Source organism: Opisthorchis viverrini, assembly GCF_000715545.1.
Source record: "Opisthorchis viverrini unplaced genomic scaffold opera_v5_20, whole genome shotgun sequence".
NCBI classification, from domain to species: Eukaryota; Metazoa; Platyhelminthes; class Trematoda; order Opisthorchiida; family Opisthorchiidae; genus Opisthorchis; species Opisthorchis viverrini.
Window position 1 is genome coordinate 2,981,429 of NW_008751676.1, and position 26,561 is coordinate 3,007,989.

Here is a 26,561-nt window from a genome sequence, read left to right on the forward strand (position 1 = left end):
GGGTGTCGGCTCACTAATACAGTAGTAAAAGTTCTTCAGGAACAAGTAGCCGTGCCATTTCCAACCCCCAAACCATGTGGACTAGGACACTGTCCCTCAGAGGTCTAGTTACCGATCAAATTGGTACGAAAAACTCGGCTGGCGTCAGAGTGAAACCACCCACTATAGCTGTTTCATAGAGCTATACAAAGCACCACACTGCGATAAGATTCAGTCTCTGCACTGGTCAGTCGGTAGCTTTGCGCCTTCAATGCTGAGCTACTTCGAGGAGTACAGCAGGCCGCCTGTCGATGAGCACCGGATGGTTGACTAAGTAGCTTATGAAGAGTTCGAAAACGAAGCTATTCAAATGCAAACCTCACCTCCAGAAAGACGTCTCTCATCCCCATTCATGCGGTTTTGCGCCCCGAGAGCGAGTTGAGCCTCAATGGCACGCTTTTCTTCTTCTTGTGCTTGAATCAGCTCTCGCTGTTGTTCGATTTGAGCCATGATTGTATCGCGTTCCGCTACTAATCGAGCACGTTCATCATACGAAGCAGCGCTTTGCTAAGGAAAAACGAAAAAATCCCAGGTAAAAGTGTAAATCTATGAGTATTTAAAACAGTTCGATTAATAAGCTCAACTTGACGTGCGAGCTACTCACAGTCACTGCAGTATTTCCGACGCACTACACTGAGGTTAAAGCGTAACCTGTGTATCGTCAGTCATAACTTAACGTGACGAAACCAATATCTCTCGCGCGAGGCTACTGAACCTATTGAGGACGAACCATGCCACTCCAATAGTTTTCCAATAAGACAAGCAACAGTTGCGGCGCTACGCAGAGGGTTCAGTGATAAAGACACGAAATTACTGACCGCTTCGTGATCCGAACCCAACCCCGGCATCTAGGTACCCATTGTTTAAGGATGACATTGCAGCTAAGCCCCATAAGGGAGTTCAGCTGAACGATTACCATTTTTTTATGCAGACACGTAAAACCCATCACCACAACGGAGCTAGACGGAACCGGAGCAGCAGGATACTGTATCATTCTTCATAATTGCGTGGAGTCGTTTTAGGTAGAACGCAGCTAACTTACCGCATCCAAGCAGCGCAGTTCAAACTGAGTTACGATAAACTTCATGCAATACTAGATTTTCCTTCATTCTTTTGCCCGGTAGCATCACAGTCATAACACATCAATCTGATGTACGGGGCTGGCATCCAACATACATTTGTCAGCTAACCATGAATGATGCAAAACGAAAGACCTGCAAGGCGCCAGATTTAGCGCAAATTGATAATACCAGAATAAACACAAACCAATGAGACTAGTCGGCAGAAGTGTGGTTATTGAAGGCCACAACTCGAGTCATTAAGACCTCCAGCTAGGTTTCGCAGTAAAATATGAGTAACCCTATATTATATAAGTACATTCTCGGGATTACCAAACACGAATTAACGTGGCTCTATTATACACTAGAATGGTGTATCAGTCACGGTCTATTTACAGTGGCTAAGGATTGTCCGACTCACCAGTTCCAATTGGCGGTTAACCTCTTCCAGGTGATTCTGCATGTCCTTCAACTCTTGATGGATTCGCTTCTCTTCCTCCAACTGTGCTTCTAGCTCCTTCACTTTACGCTGGTAATCTGTCAGAGCTGACTGAGAGATCTCATATGCGAGTTCTTGCTCTTGCATCGCACGCTCCATTTTCAAGTAGCGCTCCTCCATTAGTTCACGAGCACGTCGTTCGGCCAGCAGTTTTTCGCTAAGACGAGAATTTCGCCGGAAATAATCAATTTAGACAGTTGGCAGGGGAATACAATAGCGGCAACACAGCCCCCACCTCATGTTTCCCCCGCAAAAATAAGCTTCCTATAAACTGTGGCAGGATGCTACAGTAGAAGTCAAAAACTAAGTAATTAAATTTTAAAAAATGCCAAGTTACTTTTGCTACTAGCAGAAGAATGGAAAAGCTAACTTCGGGGAACGTGAAAAATGAGGGTATTGTGTACGCATCTGAAGAAACTGAAGTATGAAACAATTTGCAAAATACTCGACTTGAAATCGCAACTGCGAAGAAACGCCACCACAACTCCTAATTTATCTCTTTCGAGTACACTTTATCAGCGGATTATTTACATGGTGCTACAAGCATTGGGATATGCCGATATGGCTGGGAGAATGAACGGATCTGATATGAGGATATCATCATCATCAAAGGCAGCAACATCAGTGTTGGCAATGATGCTTCCTTATTCACTCCTATACTGGACAGGGGGCGAGAATCGAAGAGCGCAGGACGGATCAAATGCAAACGACGGGAAAGCCATGGATACGCAAAGGATTTTGGGCCTTAGAACTGGCCATGACAAGCATACGACTACTGATCGTGAACAAATTTTGCGTTTCCGTTCAAATAATCCCACAGAACATCGGAAACGGACCATCCGAGTAGTATGCCGCAAGTATAACCGGACAAGATGGATAGCGACATACCCAAACACAAGTGATCCCCAAAGGACAGTTGAAAAAAGGTCAAATAAGCTATGGACACAGACTCGTGATGCAAATGGGATGCCCGACCACAACTTCATATCAAGAAGAACTCATCAAGTGTTTACATTTCGCACCAACTGCCCCGAGAGCAACTCCCACGGAGAAGTGAAATCGGGAAGGGTAATTGATATTTACAACGTGGGCATAACGTTAACAATGATAGTGAGACGGTTACCTTGGATAAGAACGAGGCGACCACGTAATTAGCGGTACTATCAAATAGGTCTGTTGGTAAGCTGATTCCCGGACAGTACCACATCGTACTTAAGACTTCAGAAAGTCAACGATATTAGCACCTGTTCTGTGCTCAAGTGACTTGTTTCAACTAAAAGATAGCCAAGAAACTATATCTCCGAAAATGGTCGCGTTTGGACATAGAGCACGCGGTAGATCTTAGCAGCAGATTGTCACGTCGAATGCGTTGGTGACCGACTAGCACCAGTTTCCGCAGTATCGGTATGTTTACAAGGTGGATTTCCGAAGTATTCAGAGCAATAGTACGGAGCAGGGGAGAGGACCAGAAGTAACAACAATAACCGCGAAAGAGGATGGCAATGTAGTGGTCGTCCAAGGGAGAGCTGTAAAAAGTCTTCTTCGAACTACAAAGATAAATTAGTCCAAGTGGGAATACGAAGTCAATAGCAATGCGGATCGCGTTGACATGGTTCGACTAAAATCCGACGCTCACGTAAGCCACCCTACAGTGGCCTCTACCTGGGTTTCTTTCTGCTGCAGTTCTCCTCATCGACAATCTGCTCTTGCTGATTAAAAATTTCACTTTATAGCTCCGAAAACCAATCATCCAATATTTCGGCCTTCTTACTTAACATTACAATCATTGACCATGGCGAATCGTGTGACAGACACGATCAACAGGGCTAATCGCACAAGCGATTGGAGTAGTGTTTGCTACAGCGGATTGTGCAGATTTTGTGCAGCTGCCTAGAGCTCCCACCGTTTGTCGTAGTCGGCGGTGAGCAGATACAAATATATCTACAGCGCGAGCAACGCACTGCAATTCGGGGATGTTCCTACGTGCTTGAATTGACCCCTTCATCGTAGAGCTACTGTAGCTGAAGTATCACTTCATCCGCAGCTAGGAGCAATTCGCAGACGTAATGCGACCCCACGATGGAGTGCGGCAGAATGTCACTTCCCAATATTAGGTTGTAATAATGTACTTTCCACCAAATGAAGATTGCAATCATATATGTTGCAAGAGCGATTGAAGCACCCCTTACCCCTCCAACAACGATGACGGCCGACTAATGTACTACGAGCTAAACTAGACCACTCGTGTTTCTTACTGGTCAAAATAAGCAGGCCATTGTTATCAGAGAGATATCGACTGCATCTATAAAAAGCGGGAAAATACCGTGATGGACCGGCCTAGTTAGATCTGAGGTCTATTTGTGCAGATCAGTCAACCAGTTGCACGATTCCACCTGAAGTTTTGCTTGTATTGTTGATAATCATCCACCTTACTGCGACCAAAAGACATATTTACTACTTGGGAAAAATTTGAGAAATCATTTAATACTTGGAGGATGGTACTCTTTAAAAGACATTTCTTGTTGAACTTTGAGGAGTTTATTACTTACAAACCATCCAACAGTAAGTAATCTGAATTCGTTAGAAACAACTCTATGAAAAGTCACTGCATGCTAGAAGGACGTCTGCTGGAAACGCATCAGGCACTGGATCTACTGCTACTGGATATGAAGAACACGGCGGACACGAAAGACAGGTGCTAGCGGACATACACAGTAGAAACGATTCTCCATCTGCTGTACTGCTGGTATGATTGTTGCTTTTCTGATGAGACAAACATCAACCGTTGGAGCACGACAGGCATAGTTTATTTCGAACCAAGGACAGAAGTTACGGGGTAGTTTTTATATACTGTATGGGACGTCGTAGTCAACGTTATAATAAGTGTGAATTCATTAAATTATACCTCACACAAAACAGAAACAACGCCTAAGTGATCCCATATGGTTGAGCCTATTAGGGTAATAAGGCAATTAAATTTTTTGTGCTGCGCCTGAATGAAACTGGATAGGCTTTCCATCACTCATTAGAGGCATAGGGACAATTATCGTATACGGAATTTCAACCCAGACAAAACTCACAGGACGCAAGTGCGCCTGTCAATTCACTACAATGAATTCCTAAGTGATGATTTTTTCCCGAAAATTGTGTGAAAAGGAGACTAACTATGGTTTAAACGCAGTCCCGCTACAACAAACTTTCACCCAGTCCCAGCAAATCCGACCGTTGTACACTCTCAATCTGGACGGTACTTAAAAACGGTCTGCACTTCGGCAAAGCAACTACAGCACTTTATACAGTAAGGACGATGGCAGCACTGGTGACTCAGTAACCAGGGCTGGAAATCCAGTTTCCTTATTCATACTGACAAAACCCTGATTACCAGAATACGAGGATCAGATTGGTAGAGCAACCAGAAAAACATCTTTCAGAACCATTTCCAGAATAGTGAGGCCACCCACTCCATACCAAACATCAGCGACGCATCAGTATTCAACACTGATTTTATGCTGTCCTACAGTTATGGCTACAGCGGGGCTTCAAATGTAGTTGCCGTAACGTACACTGATGAGTACTCACCGTTCTGCATCACGAGCAGTCTTCGCCTCTTTCGCTTGGGCTTTCATTTGCTGTACTTCGATTGAATCTGGACCACGGCGACGGGCATACAGTTCATGGTTTCCGGTACAGAGAGCGAGAACCAGCTTGCAGGAAGCATTGGATTCACAGTAGAAGGACAAATCCTAGTCAAAGAGAAAACATCATAGTGAGGAGTGTGGTGTGGCAATACAAGAGAACCAGAAAAATTCGACTGTACCGGACACACTGGGCAACTGAACCACAGATCACGACTGTATCACCTCCCATGAACCGATCTATTGCCAGTGATTGAACTGACCTGCTAGGACTATGATGTGGAAATCATGAAGCTAAGAGTGGGTGAATTAACTTCGCGATCGAGTAAGTCAAGGTTTGTTAGGCAATTAAGAGGTGCGTACGCGCCAGATGACAAAGTAATCCGAGGCTAAGCAATAACTAACAGACTATGAAGGCAAGTGATTTCCAAAATGAACTGGCTAACATCGCTTGTTTGCCTGAGGTAAATCCTTAACGTGCGAGCCGGTGGCCACATAACTATCTATTTCGTTTTTATGCACATAGGTGCAGCCAAACTTGTGGCGCTCATACATGGTCTACCGACTCAACGAATCCCTGTTTCAGTCGAAAACAGCCTTAATGTAGCCTGTAAAGGCTTGCGAATATAAACATTCCTATTGATGTGCGACACTTCTGCTATCTCACGGCGCAAGAATCCTACCGCAGCATACACACATTCAGACTCAGTTGGTGCTTTCACAGTACCCTCCCCATACTGATAATTTATATAACAGAACAGAGCGATAAGAATAAATTACCTGACCGGAAGGATCAGAAGGTTTGACGGAAAACTTCGTGTGACTATATTGCAATTTCCGGATTTCATTCCACGGGAAGTTGATTTTCGGAGTGAGGCTGTAAAAGGAAACAGAACGGTCTCAGGCGCGGTTGGCGCGTGCACAGGTAGAAGCGATTAGTCAGCAAGCGGAGCTGTTGAAGTCCGGTCGGAGTAACACCCAATCCGATAAACTGCCGTACAGCAGCCCAGATTACGCACAGAGTAAGCGAAGCAGAATAAACCGATCCCAAATGAGTATCAAATCCTGAATCCCACATTGAATTTGTCGACAAACTGACAATGATGAGGCAACAAGACGGTGCCTGCTCTGAACTACGTACAATACCGTGCAGACGTTTATTCTTTCGTGCAAAGTTCCACATTACATCTGATAACCACAATTTTCAAGATACGGTTTTCAAATGGATTGAAATTGGTGTCTTCCAGTGACGAAATAAGTTAAAGAATGCGAGTTGTGGTATGGTTGTAAAGTAATCGAGAAAACGACACTGCTAGAGGTAAAGTAAAAACTAGACTAACTAGAGAACCAGTAAGTTCCGGGTGAACCAAAAAACAAGACGTACTGCTTGAGAAAAAAGTGTCATCAAATGCTATGTCTGACAACAGAACAAGAAACCTGAAAAACAACTCATCCAGGGATGAGCAATTAGTGTGCATTCTGATAATAGGTTGCTGGATACCCCATTTTTTGCCTGTAGCTGGTGTCAATCACACAGAAAGATGGTCTATCTTATGGGTGACGAAAACGCAATTATGGGAAGGTTTTTAAGATCGTCCCACGCTCCGGTAAGTTCTTGATAGAATAGGTCGGATCCAAGTGGACTGGAAGAATTTTGAAAGCAAAAAATGCAGTCACCGCTGGAACTAGTTCACTAAGTACGACAACGGAACGGCTTCGAACAGATGCATTTTACGAGGTCACCTTTAGCTTTTGAAGATTGGTCAACGTGTTATTAAGTCACGAGTTCCCTATCGACAGATATCAAGATACAAAACTTGTGCGCAACCACTCAAGATGCATGCAGCCCTTCCTGAACCGAACTGAATTGAATTCGGTTATCTGAAACTGGAAAACAACTGAGCGTTGATGCACTAACACTAATTCAACAAGGTAGTTTTTCTTATGGTAGAAACATGAGTGCGAAGTAGGAACGTTTTAGCGAAGGCCACGGGATTTACGATAATGTAAAAGGCTGAACTTGGAAGCAGGTTCGTGGCGCTCTTGATGAAGAATTAATCCCAGATGCAAAGGTTCCAACGTCTTACTATATTATATTATGTTGAAAACGCGAGTAATAGTTGCTACTAGGACCACTTTGAGCAGATAGCCTCGTTTTCTGAAACCTTTTGGTACTCAAACAGTGAAAACCTATCCGTCGCGTCTCAAATAAACAAGTGGTGACTTAGTTTCTTGGTGAAAGGTAACCTACGACAGAAAAAGTACTCCACTTACGAACGTTGCGACTCCAAGTGTCACCGATAAGTGCTGATCAATGAAATGGATCCTAGCGACATTCTCGCTTCTAAGTGGTGAGTTTGAGAACCAGAATAGAAAATACATAGAAAATGTTCGAACGACAAATATTCACATGAACCCTTTGACTGTCAAGACCACTTACCGATCATCCTGTTCATAAATATTGAGTCCAAGTGCATCAACACCCAGCCAGAGTGGGGTTTGCTTGTTGTTTTTTATAGGAAAATACGTCACCCCATACATCTCCAAGTCTTGCACGACTTTGAGATATTCCATGATCGCATCCTGTTTCGACATATCCCCATGTTGTTCGTGCCATTTGGCGATCTTTGTTTCCCACTCCTCATCGGACAGGCTATACTGTGAGCGAATGCTAGGGACATGAAAATGCAAGTGATAACTCGGCTGTATGAAAACCGGATTTGAAATAAAGGAGAGCAGAGATGTGATGCGAATAAAGTGAGGGGAGCTTAGACGAGTGGACAGTACACTCGCCTACATGTGCAGAAACAAGCTGCAACAGACAGTGAGGAGACCAACTGCCAATTTAACTTTCCACCGAAGGATTGCAAACCATTAGCATTGTGGACTCGCAACCAGAGTTCACGTTATCGGTGATCTGGTATTGGGCCTATGGATAGCTCAGTGGTTAAGACTTGAACTTACTGGCCTGAAGATCTATACATCAAACCTATTCCAAACATCTCGACTGCTCCTCTCTAGCCTAAGGCGAATGGAAGTATCACAGCCCTCGTGCTACCTTTGGGCAGCTAGGTACTGAAAGGGTGCTACACCTAAATGATTTCTTTCCTTCGTTGCCTTACAACCAAAGTCTATCCAACAATCTTCAAAGCATGTGGGTGAAGAGTGTATAAGGAAGGGGACATGGCTCTGGCCTATCGCAAGCATTCTGACATGTTTACTTCTCCAAGCACTCAAGTAGACAACCTGGAAAGAAACTGATAGCACGAACGCGACCGACATCGATCAACCGCCACTTCACGCAACGTCTCCAGAGAAGCGCAGGAGGGCAACCTGGAAAGAACTGATAGCACGAACGCGACCGACATCGATCAACCGCCACTTCACGCAACGTCTCCAGAGAAGCGCAGGAGGGGTCACGATGACTACATCCTGGAAGGCGAACGCACATCCGACACCCAAACTCTTCGTAGTCTCTACATATCTCTCTGACAAATCACAATTTGTCCACATCGCGGTTTGTGCCATTCTAATGGAGGTATGGGGAGTAAAGTGCGTTTTGGTAAGTGGTGTGTAGGCACAAGTAGGGCATGGCCAAGTCACCGCAGTTGATGGCGCCGGATGCTTTCGGCGACCGAAGTAATTGCTGAACAATCGAATACCCGTTTCCTAATTACCTCGTAGCGATTTCGTTGATGCCATTCGATATCAGCAACACTTCCGAAACATCGGTGGTAAAAAAAAGACTGAGGATGACTCACATCATCTGTTCGCAGAGGCTACGTCCCGCGGCCGTACAACAATACAGCCCTTACTGTAAACTGCTACACACGACCCCTGAAAAGGATGCAAACTGCCAAACGTGACTTTGACCTTGAAGCTTCGTGCACTGACGTCACAAGGCACACTTCCATCAGAGATAATACAATCAATCAGGCACTTGCAAAGGGCATTCGGTGACTATGTTGTGAAGCCTGTCTCAGCACTTTGTAAGTGCAATGCGTATGCAGAAAGGTGATATGATGGTAGTTACTTTGTGTAACAGAGCTTGTGTATAGATCCGTTTTCAAACAAGAGTATGATTTTGTCTGTGTATTCCAGATCGACGAGGTTATTACCAGCAACGATCTATCAGAGTTCCGAAAACCTTCCAGCGTTTGCCTCGTTAGCTCATCAATAAAGAAGTTGAATAAGAACGGGAAGAGTGGGCATACTTGCCGGATACTACTTTTGTAAGGGATCTTTTAGAGACCTTACCATACACACACACGTCTATGAGGGATTATGTTAACAAAATTCTGGTCGACAGAAGTGAACGCACTCTTGAAGCCAAGAAACACCTAGATTGTGGGCCATCTGCTCTAATACCTGAGGCGGTGAGATGTGGCTGGTGAAGCCTGTAGCCCAGGGAAATCCCGCGTCAAAGTTTCACCGGCCACCGTAAGATGATAAAGAATCAGTGTTGTCAGAGGCCTCGTTACAGAGGAAGTCGGACGCACATCATTGTGGTACACTTTCCAAAGATGGGCCGTACTGTTGACCAAACACAATGGTCTGGAACGGTGTCCTTCTACCGATGGATGCAAACAAGCTATAGATTCACCGCGATCCTCGAACAGGACAGGTGGAAGGCGATCAGAACCGGAAGCACGATGACGCTTGAGCAGAGATACACACTCGGATACTTCTGAGGTCGGAGGGGATCCCATTATCACAGTCTACCCGTCTGTCGAAGATTAGCAGTACGGGTTGGAGGAGGCTTCTGGATAGCTGATATGTTGTTCAAAGTACTCTGACAGATGATAATGTGCTCCCCTGCTGGATATGAGTTATTTTGGTCGTGCTTCTCAAGCCGATTAGGCCAAACCCAGATATTCCACATTTCGCTCTACGGATATCTGGTGATCTTGACGCAATGGTATTTATAATCTGGGGTTTGTATTAAGCTCCGAGGCTGAAAACGCCTTACTGGACTGGCTCAATTAGGATTAGTGCTGGTCGACGCGGTGTCTGTTTGTCATTTCAACATAAGCCTCGATAGACAGCAGTTCCGAGACTAAGAAGAACGAGTTTCATCAAGATCTGTCGCGACTGCTTCGCTCAGCGAGGACGGATACAGTAATCCTAGCGGGTGGTATGAATGCCAAAGTTGGACGAATAAGTCCAGATGAAGCACACTCAAACAGTAGATTTGGAATCGATGCTCAGCGTACGTATAGTGCGGAGCGACGGCTTCAGTTGTGTGCTTACCATCGTCTGTTCCTGGACAGTATAACCTTCCAGTACAAACGCTCACATCGAGTTACTTTGAGACCACCAACCGCAACAGTCACGCAATCAACTGGACCATGTGGTTATCGGTTACGGATGCAGAAACCTGGTTAGAGATTGTCGTTCCTTCTGGGTCATGCAACTTAGCTCCGATCATGCCATCGTGCGGGTCCGGTCAACATTTCGCTTTCCATCAGCATTAGGCATGGCAAAGGAGAGCAGCTCCGTTCATCAACTTTGACAAGTTTCAGTAGCTCAAGAGTACCGAGCTGATCTGGCTGAAATGCTACTGGAAACGCGGTCATGCAGATGACCAACTGGAGGAGAGTTAAAGAGGCAATGCTCTCGGCTTTCAGAATTGTTTGTCCAAGCCACCTGATCCAACTAAATGGACACCGGATGCTGCTGAGATGAGATCTTATTGCTATCAGAAAGGCCCCACCAGCAACTAATGACTATGGTGGCGCATGCAGATCCCTCAAACACCGGATAATCAGAAGCTCGAAGAATGACAGAATGGTGGCGGACTTCGAAGGCTCGGGAGATATCGGAGGCTTTTACTGCAGGCAAAATCCGCGCCCTGTTTTAACTGGTTCCACCAAACGGCCAAAAGAAGACAGGTGTCAGTGAAACGGTACGCAGTGTTTGACCATCGGTGTCTCCAAAGCAATGGCCCGGCCTAGTGGAAACGTCGGGTTGATGTTGATGTAAGCCAGATGGCCTTAGGAAGGAAATGGAGTAGATAGTCGTCCAGCTGTAACACTTTCAGTGCCTGGCTACCAAAGGAAGCACGAAGTCTGGGATGGTGCCAGGTTGCTTAAACCTAGACAGGGAAAGTCGAGGTAGGAGTCGGGTTAAAACCACGAACCTTCAAGTCAGTGAATTCGCGCTCTAACCACTGAGCCAATTGGCTCCACAGTACGAACTTTCAGCATAAACGTTCACATCGCGAAACCTGGTGCTTTCCAGCTGCAAATCAACCGTGGACCCAGTTGGATCACATGCCCATCAACCACCGGTGTACAGCCACAAGTCAAGACTCCAGTTCCTTCCACACAACTTGATTCCGATCACGCCATGCACGCCTGGCAGATCGTTGTCCCTCAGGCCCTCGCAACCCACCAAGAGGTATACCAATCCAGCATTTTCGAAAAAAAATACCATAGCTCAACAGTATCGATCTGAGCTAGCCCAACTACACAGCAAAATAATGTACTGGCAGTGAGTATGTGGGTGAAGCGGCAAAATGTGACGGGAACTACACAGGTGGCGTTCACTTGTCCGTCGGACTCCGATTCAACCACAAAACCACTTGATGTCTTCGAGATTGCTATCCATGATTAATGTCAAGAAAGCCATACCAGCAGGCAAGCAGTAAGACGGCGCACACAAATCCTTCAAACGCCAAATAGTGAAGAGTCTAAGAAAAGACTGACAGCTCTGGTTATTCCTATCTTTAAAAATGGTATGCGGAGACAGTGAAAACCACCGTGGCACCAGCCTGGTAGCTGTGGCATCGAAAGTCCCCTGTGGTTTTATCCTGAACACAGGGAGAGGACGATCCGCGAAAACCAAGCTGGGTTCCGATCTGCAAGAGGATGCATCAATCACATCTTCATCGTCATCAACAGCTGTAAGAACTGCGTACTTGTCGTACAGTTGTTGGTACCACAGTTTCGTCCATCGATTATTTGGAGATTTAGGATAAGTAAATGCGGACTGGAGACGGGAGCTGACATTACTGATGCGTAAATATAGGGTTGTCAGTGGAGAATTGGGGAGATAAGGAAGAGAGCTATGCATTGAAAGAAATATCTTGGATGCACGAGGTCCATCGAGAACGTGACTTGGTCATGTCTGATGATGTCTCCGACCATCCATGTGGCCCGCCTCGGGGTCTCCATCCGGGGGGACGCAATGACTAGTGCATCTGAGTTCGCTAGTAATGGCGTTCACGCTTCGCTGCTAAGTCATTGTTTGACCTTCCTTGGCTCGTTTTCACCCTTTGTGTGGTTGTGCAAAAAGAACCTTAGGAGGAAGTCTGTCTACTGGTGTACGGAGCACGTGGCCAAGCCAGCACAACCTGTGGAGTGTGATCAGTTCATCTATCATGGAAGAGTTATTTCTTCCGAATACCATTCGACCTATTTCAGCATTGCTGATCCGGTGGAGGATCAGGGTCCTTAAACGTCAAGTTTTAAAAACCTTACCTTAATGAAGCAAGTGGGTGCCAACGTACGACCAAATAGTACTACCTAGAGAAGCAGGAGATTCTGTTCGTCAATCTATCCAATGGCGAGTCTGGTATGAGCTCTGAAGGTTTTACTATGAAGCCCTCCAGTATAGCTCAATGGATGGCAGATGTACATAAATCGCCACACTGCAGAAAGGCCTTCTCTTTGCAGCAGAACCCAAAGGGGAACAAAGATTCCCCTCCATCTGTGAGCAACACTAAGGAGGCTCATGTGCGCTAGCAACCCGGTGGCACTTGAAGTCAGACATGTATACTGGTAGTGAGTAATATTAGGTGTTCACTTGTAACACCATTTCGATTTCCAGTTGCCTTGCTCGCTCCCAGGAAGCAGTTCTGAGATATTGCCAGGTTACCCAGGCCAAAAGAGCGGCAATCAGCTCGTTCACTCGTTCACCTGTGACACCCTTTCGGTGCCTAGCTGGCATGCCTCCCGAAGGAGGCACGAGGGCTGGGATACTGCCGTTGCCTGGACAGGGGATGTCGAGAGGTAGAGCAGCAGTTAAGGTGCCGAGGTTAGATTCAAACCATGGACCTTCACGTCAGTAAGTTCACTCCTCCGCCACTGAGCTACCTTGAGAATATTACTGGATTATGGCAGTAGTGCAGATGAAGACGAGGCCTGGCATTCATGAGGCAGAAAAAAGCGAAATCCAGCTTCATAGCCTTGGCCTTTGGGCGGGCACGCCAACACGCCTCGTATCACAAAATTTCCATCAGTTGGGAGCCACTTTCTTGTACTGGCAATACGACTTCCCACATCATTCCTGTCAAGGCCTCTAGGTCCAATAAGGATACTGTGCAGAAATCCTCACAGGCTGACACGGTAGTTTTCCAACGTACTTATGGTTTCCCATTTGAACACGTGGGTTGAAGACGCCACCGTTTTGTCACCATGAGACGGGTTCAGTTACTGTCTCCAGATATTTCGCTAGCACGGCCCATTTTTGGAGTCCACATGCAATAAATAAGACAATTTCCAGGATAAACCGTTGGTTCTTTATAATACGACGTGTTAGGAAGAAAACTAGGGGTGGCAAGCATCGCTGTCCTAAAGTCTCCCGACTTTGCGTACAACCCATTTGGAGTTGGTGCGGATTGGAACTAGCCCAACCCCATCAAACGTAGCCAAAACGCGGGTTTCAAGCCTCGGATTCCTCGGTCCGCTAGTGTTTTGTTGCGAAAAGCCCCGCTGGAAGACAAACCAGCACCAATGATGACACAGAGATGTTGGCCTGGGAACAGCAATAGAAGCGAGATCTCCATACATGGACATCCAGTTTTGGTCCGAAATGACGCCCACTGGATACAGATAGTAGGGCTAGACATTCAGCATCCGCCTTCGTAGTAACGTTCAAAGCCTTTAGCTGTCACGGTGGGTATGAGGGCGCCGGACAAGTTACTACAGTCTAGTGACCCTAAAAGGCGTGACCGGACCTAATGTTGCTATAAATGCTTGGGCATCACGAGCAAACCGCTCAGTTCGACGTCTCCTCATACAACCAGGCTCAAAAAATGCGCCCGAGGGACCCATGGTCGATTAGCATTTTCCACATCCCTAGTGCGCACTGATCGACCTTCCATAACTAAACCCCGGATCGATAACCAACCGCTGTTGGTCAACGAGAGCCAATAGGTGGAAATTTTCACTTCCACTTTAACATTCGGGAGTATGGACGGACGTAGTTAAAAGGAGTCATATGTCTATTCCGTTGGAGACGCAGTATACGGATAATCAGACGTTCCCTCAGAACCACAAAATGTTTTATCGGACGACAATCACAACAGAAAATCCCACACTGCCAAAAGCGCTTCAACATTCAGTTGAAGAATATCATTAACGAGATTCAGTTGTCTGCCGTGAAAATCAAATTGATTTGCTAATGAGTGTACTTGACGGAAATGTTTCCTCTTTAGGGGCATCCTATATGACCAAGTCAATTCCTAAACATGCTTTGACATGACCGCGCAGCGCCTTACGGTACCGAGCATTCTTAAAGTCAGAGGGCACCAGATTGCATTGTGATAGCTCCTAAATTAGATAACAAACATCTCGGAAATTCAGACTGCACGGCTGCTACACCCTTCCCGTGCCGGATAATGGAACTTCGGGGCTGGGGTACTGACATTTTGCCTAAGCCAAGATAACAATAGCCGGAATGCCAATAGTGCAGAAAAATTACGGCTGACTGATTAGAGACTCATATTCTGTGCGCTCAGCGAACTCTACGGGAGCAAGACACTACCACGGAGAAACTAAAACTTCTAGAGAAAACTCATTAAAACAGGTCAGAAAATACGCAACACACTCACTGTTCCGGGATATAGTTCCGAATGGTCAAATAGCCTGCTTTATGAATTGCTGGGTCGTATCTTTGGTGACGAATCAGGGCCTGGTACGAAGCCAATAGCAGCGCACAATCAGCAGACGTGTATATTTCGCCTGATATTATTTGGTTTTTCACCTAGCCCGATGGAAGATTAGCACACACCCCACGTACTTCAAAGTAAAACAAGCGTTGTGTAACTTCTTGGATTAGTTCTTCAGAAACCTCTTCCGGGTAGAACTTTACTCTGAAGATAAACTCCATCCGCGCATCCTTTGATTTTGAAACTGGAGAAATCTTCTTGTCTAGCTTCACCCACTTAGTAAGGCCCTTGGAGTCATTATATTGCAGGCCGAAATACCAAACTTCCCGCAGACCGATAGTGGTACAAACCTTACATTTGCATCAGGACGAAAGTGCGACGTACCTGATTGAAAAGCTGTCGACCACTGGAGTTGGGTTTCATTTTGAACTCCAGCACGGACTCCGGGAGGGTAACTCGAACTTGTAACTGCGCAAATGGTGGGGAGTCTGATTTCCGAATATACCTTACTTACCCATTTCGGCCCCATTGTGTGATACACTGAGACCTACGACGACCTCCAACACTTTGAAAGGCTTGGACAATGCAGTCAAACAAATCGCCATTGTTCAGTTCAGTTGGTGTGTCAATCGGGCTTTTTTCAGGTTTAGTATATATGAGCCTCGCCTAGGTAGCGACAGGCGTAGTTTACTATGGAATTTAATATCACTATGGAGGTGTAAACGCTCTACTCAAGGTTCATTCTTTGTTAAAATCTGTTGTATGCTATGGGTCCCGTTTAGCCCAGTTTGGTTCACGCATTCACAGGGATCCACGGATTGATACACAGGATCGAGGTAATACAGGGAAAGAGATCAAGCATCGCGAGACGCGTTTCGTAGTCCACGGATTTAAGGCCGGCAACAATTCTCGTAGCTGCCCGCTGGAAACCGTCAAGAGGGTTGCGTCCTTCGTGCGTCCTGACTGGGCAACTTGTTTGGCATATTTAGAGGCGTTCTTATCCAGGCCTCATAGAGTATTTAAAAGTTCACCCGAGTAAGACGGGAGAAGATGCACCGAATCATCTACAGGACGGTGAATGCCCTTTGAGTGGTGCAGTAAGAAGACGTTCTTGAAGAGAGTCAGATATTTAAATCGTTTTTGGCATCTATCCTCGTGATGGCTTTTGATCAAATCTCGGCGTGCACGACATAGGTGATCGCTGAGTCTCCGAATGACACATGGACGCACCGTTCATAATTCAGAGGAGTTTGGCCGGCAAACTATAACTGTATTGCAGCGTCTAAATACATTTGAAGGGCACTGGCGTTGAAAAGCCAGAAGTTTTGGTCGTATGCACAGACTTAAAGTCAAGCGTTTACAAGGTGGCGAGACCACTGTAAACTTAAACTACACGTCCGATGACAAGGTCAAAGAGGGGTTTATGTTTGGGTCAAAACAAGAAAGGTGGCATACGCGCAAAACCAAAATAACAAAATTTGGAATCGCGTTGCACAACACAGAAAGTAGAAGAAATGAACCAAAAACCAAATCAAAGTAACCACTGTGGACTAAGATTATAATTCATCCGCTACTGTGCTAGAAGTCCGGAACCTCAAAAGTGGATTTGTTAATGCTCTAACAGAACCCGAAAACTAGTTATACGAACGGGAAAACGGGGAGCAATAACAATGTCCGCTTGTTGGGCGAAATTGTTACAGTAGATATATATGCAAACAAGGGACCTATCGTTTTGCAGGTACAGTTTGATAAATCCTGTTGTATGTCCGGATGCAGGTTTTGTGTCTTCTTCGCTGTTGTAACAGCCACATGTAGTCCCGGATATCCGTGAGTGAAACGCCGTAAAAAATCCTGAGCAGCTCTGCTCCGAGCTGGGCGACGTGCGAAGCTCTGTTGAGTTGTGTGGTGTTGCTGTGCTGGCATCCTATTTGTAGGACGTTTGCGTGTGTGTGGGTGTCAGCGCATGACTTTTTGCTACCGTATCAGATGGTAGACAGTCGATGTCGGATGTGTATCGTGGTTTGTACTATTAGGGAAAAAACGAGGTCTTGGGATGAACGGCTTGACTTGGAGCTTTTGAAACTGGAGAAATCTTCTTGTCTAGCTTCACCCACTTAGTAAGGCCCTTGGAGTCATTATATTGCAGGCCGAAATACCAAACTTCCCGCAGACCGATAGTGGTACAAACCTTACATTTGCATCAGGACGAAAGTGCGACGTACCTGATTGAAAAGCTGTCGACCACTGGAGTTGGGTTTCATTTTGAACTCCAGCACGGACTCCGGGAGGGTAACTCGAACTTGTAACTGCGCAAATGGTGGGGAGTCTGATTTCCGAATATACCTTACTTACCCATTTCGGCCCCATTGTGTGATACACTGAGACCTACGACGACCTCCAACACTTTGAAAGGCTTGGACAATGCAGTCAAACAAATCGCCATTGTTCAGTTCAGTTGGTGTGTCAATCGGGCTTTTTTCAGGTTTAGTATATATGAGCCTCGCCTAGGTAGCGACAGGCGTAGTTTACTATGGAATTTAATATCACTATGGAGGTGTAAACGCTCTACTCAAGGTTCATTCTTTGTTAAAATCTGTTGTATGCTATGGGTCCCGTTTAGCCCAGTTTGGTTCACGCATTCACAGGGATCCACGGATTGATACACAGGATCGAGGCTATTTCCCAAGTTTCCCGGGTCGGTTTTGTTCTTGTCGGTCACTGGCTGTCGTTCACCTGAAAGGCACAAGCGAAAATAGGGTGTAGCACTGCTCTGTATGTTCGCAGAGCGGGGCAGTGTGGTTGCCAACGCGAGGATTCGCATAAATAAATGTCTAATAGTGCCTTAAACTGGGTTCTAGAAGGAGCGTGGACAACCGTTGGAGGATGGTCATTCCACGCAGCTACTACTCGAAATGAGAAAAAATTTTGTGTAATGAATGTGTGTGCTCTGAGCTAGAAAATTTTCTTATTATGCACCCGCCAACGGTAAAATCCTGTTTGCCAACCTTTGTTCAAACAGAGCGTAAGTAAGAATTAGGTCCCGTCGGAGACGACGGTAATACAGGGTAAAGAGATCAAGCATCGCGAGACGCGTTTCGTAGTCCACGGATTTAAGGCCGGCAACAATTCTCGTAGCTGCCCGCTGGACACGCTCAATGAGGGTGATGTATTTCGTGCGTCCTGAGTAGACAACTTGGTTGGCGTACTCCAGGAGCGGTCTGACGTAGGCCCCATAGGGTATTTGGAAGTCCATGCGAGTAATACGGGAGAAGGTGCGTCGGATCATCCGTAAAACGGCGAATGCCTTTTGGGCCGATTTCTCATGGTGTAGTGCGAAGGCCATGTTTGAGGAGACCCAGATGCCTAAATCTTTTTTGGCATCTATCCTCATGATTTTTTCTGGTCCCTTTTCACCATGCATAACAAAGGCATTCGCTGAATCCCCACCAAACGACACATGGAGGCACTTTTCATCATTCAGAGGAAGGTGCCAGTTCAACGACCACTGCTTGGCAGCGTCTACATCCATTTGGAGGGCGCTGGCATTGGAACTCCAGGATTTCAAGTCGTCCGGAAAAAGTAAACATGGACTCGCAAGAACGTCTGGGAGGTCGTTGACGTAGATCAGAAACAGGAGTGGTCCCAAGACGGAGCCTTGAGGAACTCCAATGGAGACCGGCGCTGGAGAGGAATAGGTTGAGCCTATTCTCACTCGGAATGACCTGTCTGATAGGAACGCCTTGATCCAGCGAAGGATTTTCCCTTGAATCCCGTAAGACTCGAGTTTGTGGAGCAGCGGGACGTGTGGGACCCCATCAAATGCTTTTGAGAAGTCGAAAAATATGGCATCCGATATGTGTCCTTCGTCCTTGGCTTGGGTTAAGCTGTACACTTTCTAGAATCTCAGCCCAAAACCAGCAGTCAGCATATTCTGACTGTTACACATGCAAATCGAACCCTACGCGCCATTGTTTTCTTCTTAATGTTGCCAGAATATGCCATCAAGCTCCGCGCCAGAAATCGCAGTAATTTGGCTTTGAAGGTTTAACCTGGCATTTCACTAAATGCCCTTATGTCGCGTTGCGAGAAATGGTGGAGATTTGGGAGACCACCAGCATGTTCGTTCCCTAGTGAATCGGGTGCACAAATTAGCGCACAAGTGTCCGTTTTCACATTGATCGACCTTGTGCTTTTGACCGCGATAATCTTCCATGTAAAGCAGTACCTCGAAGCTTATTGCTGTTTGCGAGGGTAAATCATCATACAAAACAATGGACAGGTAGACCGCGACATGCTCTTGAAATTTTCGCAATCACAAATCTGAAACTTCTCAAGAGATCTTGCGGATTGAGCACAAGAACCAGCAATCGTCCGAATGAACCAAAACCATCGATTTGTTACAATATATTTTCACTGCACGAAGAGCAGTAGTTCGACCGTGCATTGCATGTAGGTGGACATCATGGATAAATTTTGACTACAACTGATTATTCGGCGACATCTGTAGGATACAAAAAGCGTGAAGGAGACTTTCAATGTCGGCCTGATTGACCAGTAGTTTGTAGAATTCAGCGTAGCATTCAATTTTGAGAACTATGTACACCCAAGTCATCTCCAAAGTGCCTATTACAGTAAGGTTTAAGCAGACAAGTGTGCTGGAGAGGCCCGCTGGGAGTCTCAGACTCAAACCCGGCCACCAGCTATTAAATCTCTGACCTGCCTGGCAGCACAACTCTTCACATCTTCGGAAACGCAAGAGACTGTTTTGGAATGCTTGTCCGAAAACTGCCTCAGTTTTTCAACAAATTTCGTGATATTTTACACGCAGCTTGCCTTAAATAGCCGTCCAAAATCCCGATAGGCGGCTACTGTATCTTCCGAGCTGACCCAAAACGTGGTGGGGCCGGCGGGTTGTAATATATTTATACGCGAGAATACCCATCCCGACCACCCTCTCCGATGCCGGTTCCGCACCCTCTTGCGACGCGATGCGGATTCAAAACCTGTGTAACAGCAATGTGCAATTTCCTTATCAATTTAAAGTAGGGCTAGCTGCAGAGAAGAGTCATATAGGGCCAATGTCCAGAAAAATCACCAGATTGCCGCGATGCTCACCTCAAAAAACCAGCGCGCAATCATTCGGATCGCTTGGTGCCTAACAGGATTTTGCGTCTTCTGGAAAAGCGGTTTGAGATATTTCTAAAAAAGTTGAAAACAGGAGACAGAAAACGTAAGCAGGCGTTTCGTAAAATGCGAAACCGCTTTGGTTCAAAAATTAGTCAATGAACCACGCGTAAACGAGCCACTGTGATGGACATCGTCCATAAAAACAAAATTGTGCTGTCTAATTACATGGTATTTTCACGCAGAAATGAACCAACCACGTCCACTTTAGGAGACCGGTTCAGGGAACCCACGAGTGATAGAACGGTGGTATCTTATATCTACAGAAAATACTTTGCAGGTCTTTATTCTGCCTCAACGTCCCCATTGCACTCGATCATTTCAGGACGTAACCACAAAAGGCCTGTTACCAACTTGCTTTCCACATGAGATATTCGTCAACTCTCGCAAAAGACGAACCCGTTTTTAGCGCTGGGCATGACGGTTTCCATCCAAAGATCCTGGAGTAGCCGTCATTTACACTTGAAAAGCATTTCTACCTGAATTTTTGTGAGTCGTCTGACGAAGACAATCTTCTCTATGTTTGGAAGGGAGGCACCGAGACAGGTGAACGACTATTGCCCGGAAAACACAGATCTATTTACCTCACTAGCGCACGGCGCAAGGCGATGTAACGCATCCCGAAACGGGCCATCGTTAATCACCATACTACCTAAAACTTGCTATCCCCAGTTCAACACAGATTGCTCAAAAACCATTCTTGCGTGATGAACATGCTCATGTTTATGGACAGCTTGGTCCAGTATAAGGATGAGGGCCCGATACCGAATGAAGTACTTCTGGAATTTCAAAAACGCATTCGGTCAAGTCCCACACGTCCCGCGGCTCCACAAACTCCTGTCTTAGGGAATTCAAGGGAAAATTTTACACTGGATTGAGGCATTCCTATTAGACAGGACACCCCGAGTGAAATAGGCTCATGTACACTTCTCCGGCGCCGATGTCCGTTAAAGTTTCTCTGGGCTGTGTTGCGGGAACACCCCTGTTTCTGCTATACGTCGACGACATTCTAGGCGTTCTTTCAGGCCCATGTCCACCCTTTTCAGACGACTTGAAATCCTGCAGTTCAAATGCCAGTGCCATTCAAATGAAGGTGGATGCTGCAAAGCAACGGTCGTTGTACTACAACCCTCTTATAAATGACGAAAACTGCGTCCATGTGTCATTGGGAAGGGAATAAGCGAACGCCACTGCCGTGAATGATGACAATGTACCACAAGAAATAACGAGGATGGATGCCAAAAACATTTGGGTATCCGGCTCTCTATAAACGCACCACCAGAAATCGGCCAAATGGCTTTCGCCGTTCTACGGATGATTTGACGCACCTTCACCCGCGTTACGCGCATTGACTTATAGGTACTCTATGGGGCTTACGTCAGGTTGCCTCTTGAACTGCCATCCAAGTTGTCTACTCAGATAGCGTGTGCCAAGGACTGCTGGGTACGGCGTAAAAAAGAAGCAGTTCCCAAAGCTCTTCAGTGTTTTCCCTCGTGTAAGATGGGGGATTATGAATTGGAGCTAACGGGCGGGTTCGCGTACCAATCACGGGAATAGGAAGCAGTGGTCCAAGTTTCAGGAACGAAGAGGAATGGTATAAACTGAGGAGAAATAAACGAATGATGCAGTGGATAACTACTGAGCCATGGGCAAAGACAAGGAAACATACCACAATCCAGGAACGAGTGTACCAGAGAAGAGACAGAAGGCCTGGACCGGGNTGAGGCTCTGAACCGCTATGAACCGCCTACTCATCCTTCTTGTGTGCATGAATTTTTCACACTATATAGGATTAGCAGAGGCTAGTGATGGCCATCATGGACAACTAACTGCCGTCTCAGTCTTTGAACGCCCACGGCTAACAGATTCAAATGACCGTTGGATCATCAAACAGATATGATTGCTCCAGTGGACAATGAAACTTGGTGAGCCGCAAAAATATGAGGGTCGATTAGGGATTTTTAAGTATGAGCATATACGCAACAAAATGCGATGTTTCAGCGCAAAACTTTTATTCCGATCTCAAAGATTCTGCGGGTAAAATCATCGTGTGACCAATGCGCCCCATCAGCATGTGTTCGATCTTCACAAATCAAGCTGAGGAGGATGCGAAGGTGGGCGTCATCGGGTTTCAGATAACTTATCCAGCCTCTGGCACACTAGCAACACAATGCTCTTAACTGTAAAGCCTTTGCGAGTATCTTAGCGATACGTTCGAAATCGATTTTGTTCTTCCCTCGTGCAAGTTTGTTGAAGACGTTTTCGCTTTTCAATCTAATCACAGAGTACACACGAATCATTACTGCCCCCTTCAGCCATCAATTTGCCACAACAGATGTGGGCGAGATGGCTGTCCGTCGAACGTAAAGCGCAGTGTGCAATGCCACAACTGCAAAGTCCAGTACCACTTCAAATGCACGGGTTTACAGGATGATCAGATGGACCGATTAGCTAACGCTCCTACCGATTTTGTCTGCACCGGCTGCCTCCACATTAAGAGTGCAATGCATACTGCAGCCAAGAAGAAAGCCCCCAAAACGGTACTCACTCCCCATTGCAGAGACAGAAAGACCGATGTGAGTGCTCGATTCTGATCTGGATACTTGACGCAAACTTGGAGCTCCTTTCTGAGGCACTGGAGGATTAAAACACGATGGGTGCAACAGCATGGACGAAAGTTGATAAAGAACTCTCTTCGCTGAATGAGTACCTCACGCTATCCATACCGGGTCCACTGGCTGCGAAGAAAGTCATACAGCCCTTTGACGCGACTAAAAAGACTGCCACAGCGTCTCCAGTAGACAGGCGCTTAAGGGAGAGCAGATTGATAACCTGGGGGTCATTCTTCGGAAAAAACACACCAGGGAAGCTGGCACATTCGTTCCTTAGCCGTGTCCTTACTACGCTCCATCGCCAATCGCTTCACACAGAATGGTTACGCCAGAAGGGAAGCAAGCGAGCATTAGGGCTTCTAGTCACTCTTCAGTCCCTATCTGCCGTGCAGAAATTTCTGGAGCGGGCTGGCAGCATTCAGAAAGCCTACCCAATGATCAGGCGTCTATCTGAGGATCGCCCTCTAGAGGCGAGAAGGCTGGGTCACAGGAGATCAGGGGTAGAGGCACGAAACAGGCTTTCGCTTGATGCCAGTTCAGCCGATCCCAAACTCATGGCCGAGCCGATTGTGGTCATCGCCCCTTGTGCTCTTGAAAGCATGCCGGTGCAACCGGCCGCGTCTCCGGACAGCGGTTTATATTCGAACACCAATGACCTGTCGTCCACTTAAAGCAGCGATGCCATAGAGGTGACAAACCTCGCATGTAAGCAGCACCCACAGTACGTGGAGATATCAACGCCTAGCTCCGCAACAGACGACACAAATGCAGCCATGTACTCCTCACCAAAGCCACAGCCTGTGAACCGGAATGATTCACATGTGCAGGGGCAAGCAGCGAAGCCAATCTCCGGCTTCACTCCGTCAAACCGGCCGCCCGGACAGCGGTTTATATTCGAACACCAATGACCTGTCGTCCACTTAAAGCAGCGATGCCATAGAGGTGACAAGCCTCGCATGTAAGCAGCACCCACAGTACGTGGAGATATCAACGCCTAGCTCCGCAACAGACGACACAAATGCAGCCATGTACTCCTCACCAAAGCCACAGCCTGTGAACCGGAATGATTCACATGTGCAGGGGCAAGCAGCGAAGCCAATCTCCGGCTCCACTCCGTCAAAAGCGGCCGCTCTCCTTGTGGACACAATCGTCGCCCTGAACCCCGACAAATAAAGCCATAAACGTGAGTACGGCCAATCGGGAAATCTTTCGTACATCCAGTTGGCCATGCTGATCGCCGGCGGATCGGGTGTTCACACAAACACGAAAGAAAAGCGACTGCAGCCAAACAAGCCACATAAGATTCGCCAGATTAGAAAACTGCTGGCTGGCCTCAAGATACAGCCCTCGGCGAAAACGAGCCTAATGGGAGCGCCACCAAAAGCATTACTTTGTGGTGACGCCACCCAGCGCTCAGGGCCTCACAAGGAAACTTTTTCGGTCAAACCGCGCCAAAATAACCAAGAATCCAGGAGGGCGAAAGTTTACCGCAAATCTTTGATCAACAGCAAATCTGGTCGCCAAAAAGGCGGTGCTGAAAATGTTATACGAAGCAATGGTCAAAATTTTCGCTCACGGGAAAAACACCCCATCCCCCAATGCTAAAATTCTCTCACGGGGTGAAAAATACCTTGCAAGCGAAAAGCATCCCCAGAAACCACCAAGACACGGAGCAGACGAAGACCCAGAAGATCCTTTGGAACCTTGTACTGAAACCCGGCGCACAGCTATTAAGTCTACTGACTTCCGTGGTCACTCAAATTTCGGCTGCTCATCCTCGGAGGCAGCTTGCTCCCAAACAGCCTCATTCTTTCAAATAAAATTTTCGGTATTAAATGGTCCGTTTGCCTTGAACGACCGTCCAAAATCGCACTCACAGACGCGGCTCACACCAGACGTCTTTGACGCGGAGACCTCAACAGACGGTTACTCCGTCTTTCAAGCTGACTCAAAATGAGGGAGGGCTGCTGGGGTTGCTTTGCACTTACATGCGGCCCTGCCCATCTCGATTGTCCTCTCTGATACTACTTCTGCACCTTCTCCCGATACTCTGTGGACCCGATTCCCGCTTCGCCGGTCCGATCATTTCCTTCTCGGTTTGATCTACCGTAGCCTTTCGAATCCTCCTGAAGATGACCAATTCCTCATACGAACCCATGAGCAACTCCTCTCCAGCTACCACTTCACTTATTCTCTGCCGGTAGGTGACTTCAACGCTCCAAAGACCTCCTGGACGGAGCTCCAGCGCGTCGGATCAAGCAAAATTTTTGCGGCTGTGCTGACTGAAGTCGTTCAACAGAGCCCTTGGACTCCACGTGCCGTTGCACCCACCAGATACCCCACAGGCTAACTGTTATCCCTCCTGTATTTGGTCATCACCAACGAAAGACACTTCGTTGATCAGGTGACAAATAACGCTCCACCGGGACATAGCGACCACTGTGTGCCGACTTTTCATTTCATCTGCCATTTGGCCAGAAAGCCCGAACCTAAAACGCGGTTTCGAGACTTCTGCCGTGCAGACTTCTCAGGATTGCGCATCCATCTTGAACAACTGAAACTGGGACCAGCTTAGGTGGAAGAATTATATGGGACCGTTGTCCAGACAGTTCACGAGGCTGAAGCGATGCTCGTCTCAGAAAACTAGCACGCAGTCGGATGAGCCACAGGCTGTCTAAAATGATTCGGTGACTTCCGGAAAAGAGGCTCCAACTTTTTAAAAAGTTGTTCACAGGAGATACAGAAGATGAGCAGGCATTTCGTAAAATGCGGAACCGCTGCAAATCACAAATCCGCCAATAGAAAGTACGAAAGCGGGCCACTCGCGCGGAAAATCAAAGTTATAATGTTCAAATACATGGGACATCGCCGCAGAAACGAGCCATCCGCATTCTCTTTGAGGGACAGAAGCGGAGAACCCACGAGTTACCAAAAAGTGGTTTTGAGGTATACGGAGAGCACTGCACAGGTCTATATTCAGCCCCAGCGTCCTCGTCACATCCACTCTTGACAAGGCGTAACTACGTACAGCCCCGAACCGACTTGGTCTTCACGGAGGAGGACATACGTCAATTATTGCAAAAGATCAACCCATTCTGCGCGTTGGGGCCCAACGAAGTTTATCAAAGAACCCTGAAGGAAACGTCGTCTTCACTAGTGTTTTGTCAGTCGCTTGACGTAGGTCACCTTCCTCCTGCTTAGAATGAAGCGATTGTCACGCCACTCTACAAAAATGGTGACTGACTGTCGCCTGGCAGCTGCAGGCCTATAAGCCTCACTGACGTGCCGTACAAGGCGATGGAATGCATTCTGAAGCGAGCTTTCCTAGAACACCTTACTTCCAGCAACCTGATGTCTCCAGCTCAACACGGATTTCTCACAAACCGCTCTTGAGCAACAATAATGCTCGTGTTTATGGACAGCTCAACCCAAGCCAAGGACGAAGGACACATATCGGATGCCATATTTTTCGACTTCTCAAAAGCATTTGATGGGGTCCCACACGTCCCGCTGCTCCACAAACTCGAGTCTTACGGGATTCAAGGGAAAATCCTTCACTGGATCAAGGCGTTCCTATCAGACAGATCATTCCGAGTGAGAATGGGCTCGATCTACTCCTCTCCAGCGCCGGTCTCCATTGGA

The 26,561-nt window shown here is 46.8% G+C and overlaps 1 protein-coding gene across 1 annotated transcript in view; it reads right to left on the bottom strand.

The window, feature by feature from the left end:
• Positions 1 to 25,146, bottom strand: part of T265_01853 (hypothetical protein) — a gene marked incomplete at both ends in the record, with an annotated part of 30,292 nt that extends 5,146 nt beyond the window's left edge. The window contains 11 exons of the mRNA XM_009165963.1: positions 358 to 546; positions 1,519 to 1,753; positions 5,176 to 5,339; positions 6,012 to 6,108; positions 7,672 to 7,902; positions 9,600 to 9,949; positions 15,255 to 15,473; positions 15,508 to 15,591; positions 17,346 to 17,466; positions 18,129 to 19,007; positions 24,908 to 25,146. Of these exons, the coding sequence (XP_009164227.1) occupies positions 358 to 546; positions 1,519 to 1,753; positions 5,176 to 5,339; positions 6,012 to 6,108; positions 7,672 to 7,902; positions 9,600 to 9,949; positions 15,255 to 15,473; positions 15,508 to 15,591; positions 17,346 to 17,466; positions 18,129 to 19,007; positions 24,908 to 25,077 (2,739 nt within the window). The remainder of the gene's footprint in view (positions 1 to 357; positions 547 to 1,518; positions 1,754 to 5,175; positions 5,340 to 6,011; positions 6,109 to 7,671; positions 7,903 to 9,599; positions 9,950 to 15,254; positions 15,474 to 15,507; positions 15,592 to 17,345; positions 17,467 to 18,128; positions 19,008 to 24,907) is intronic.
• Between the last annotated feature and the right edge of the window lie 1,415 nt (positions 25,147 to 26,561).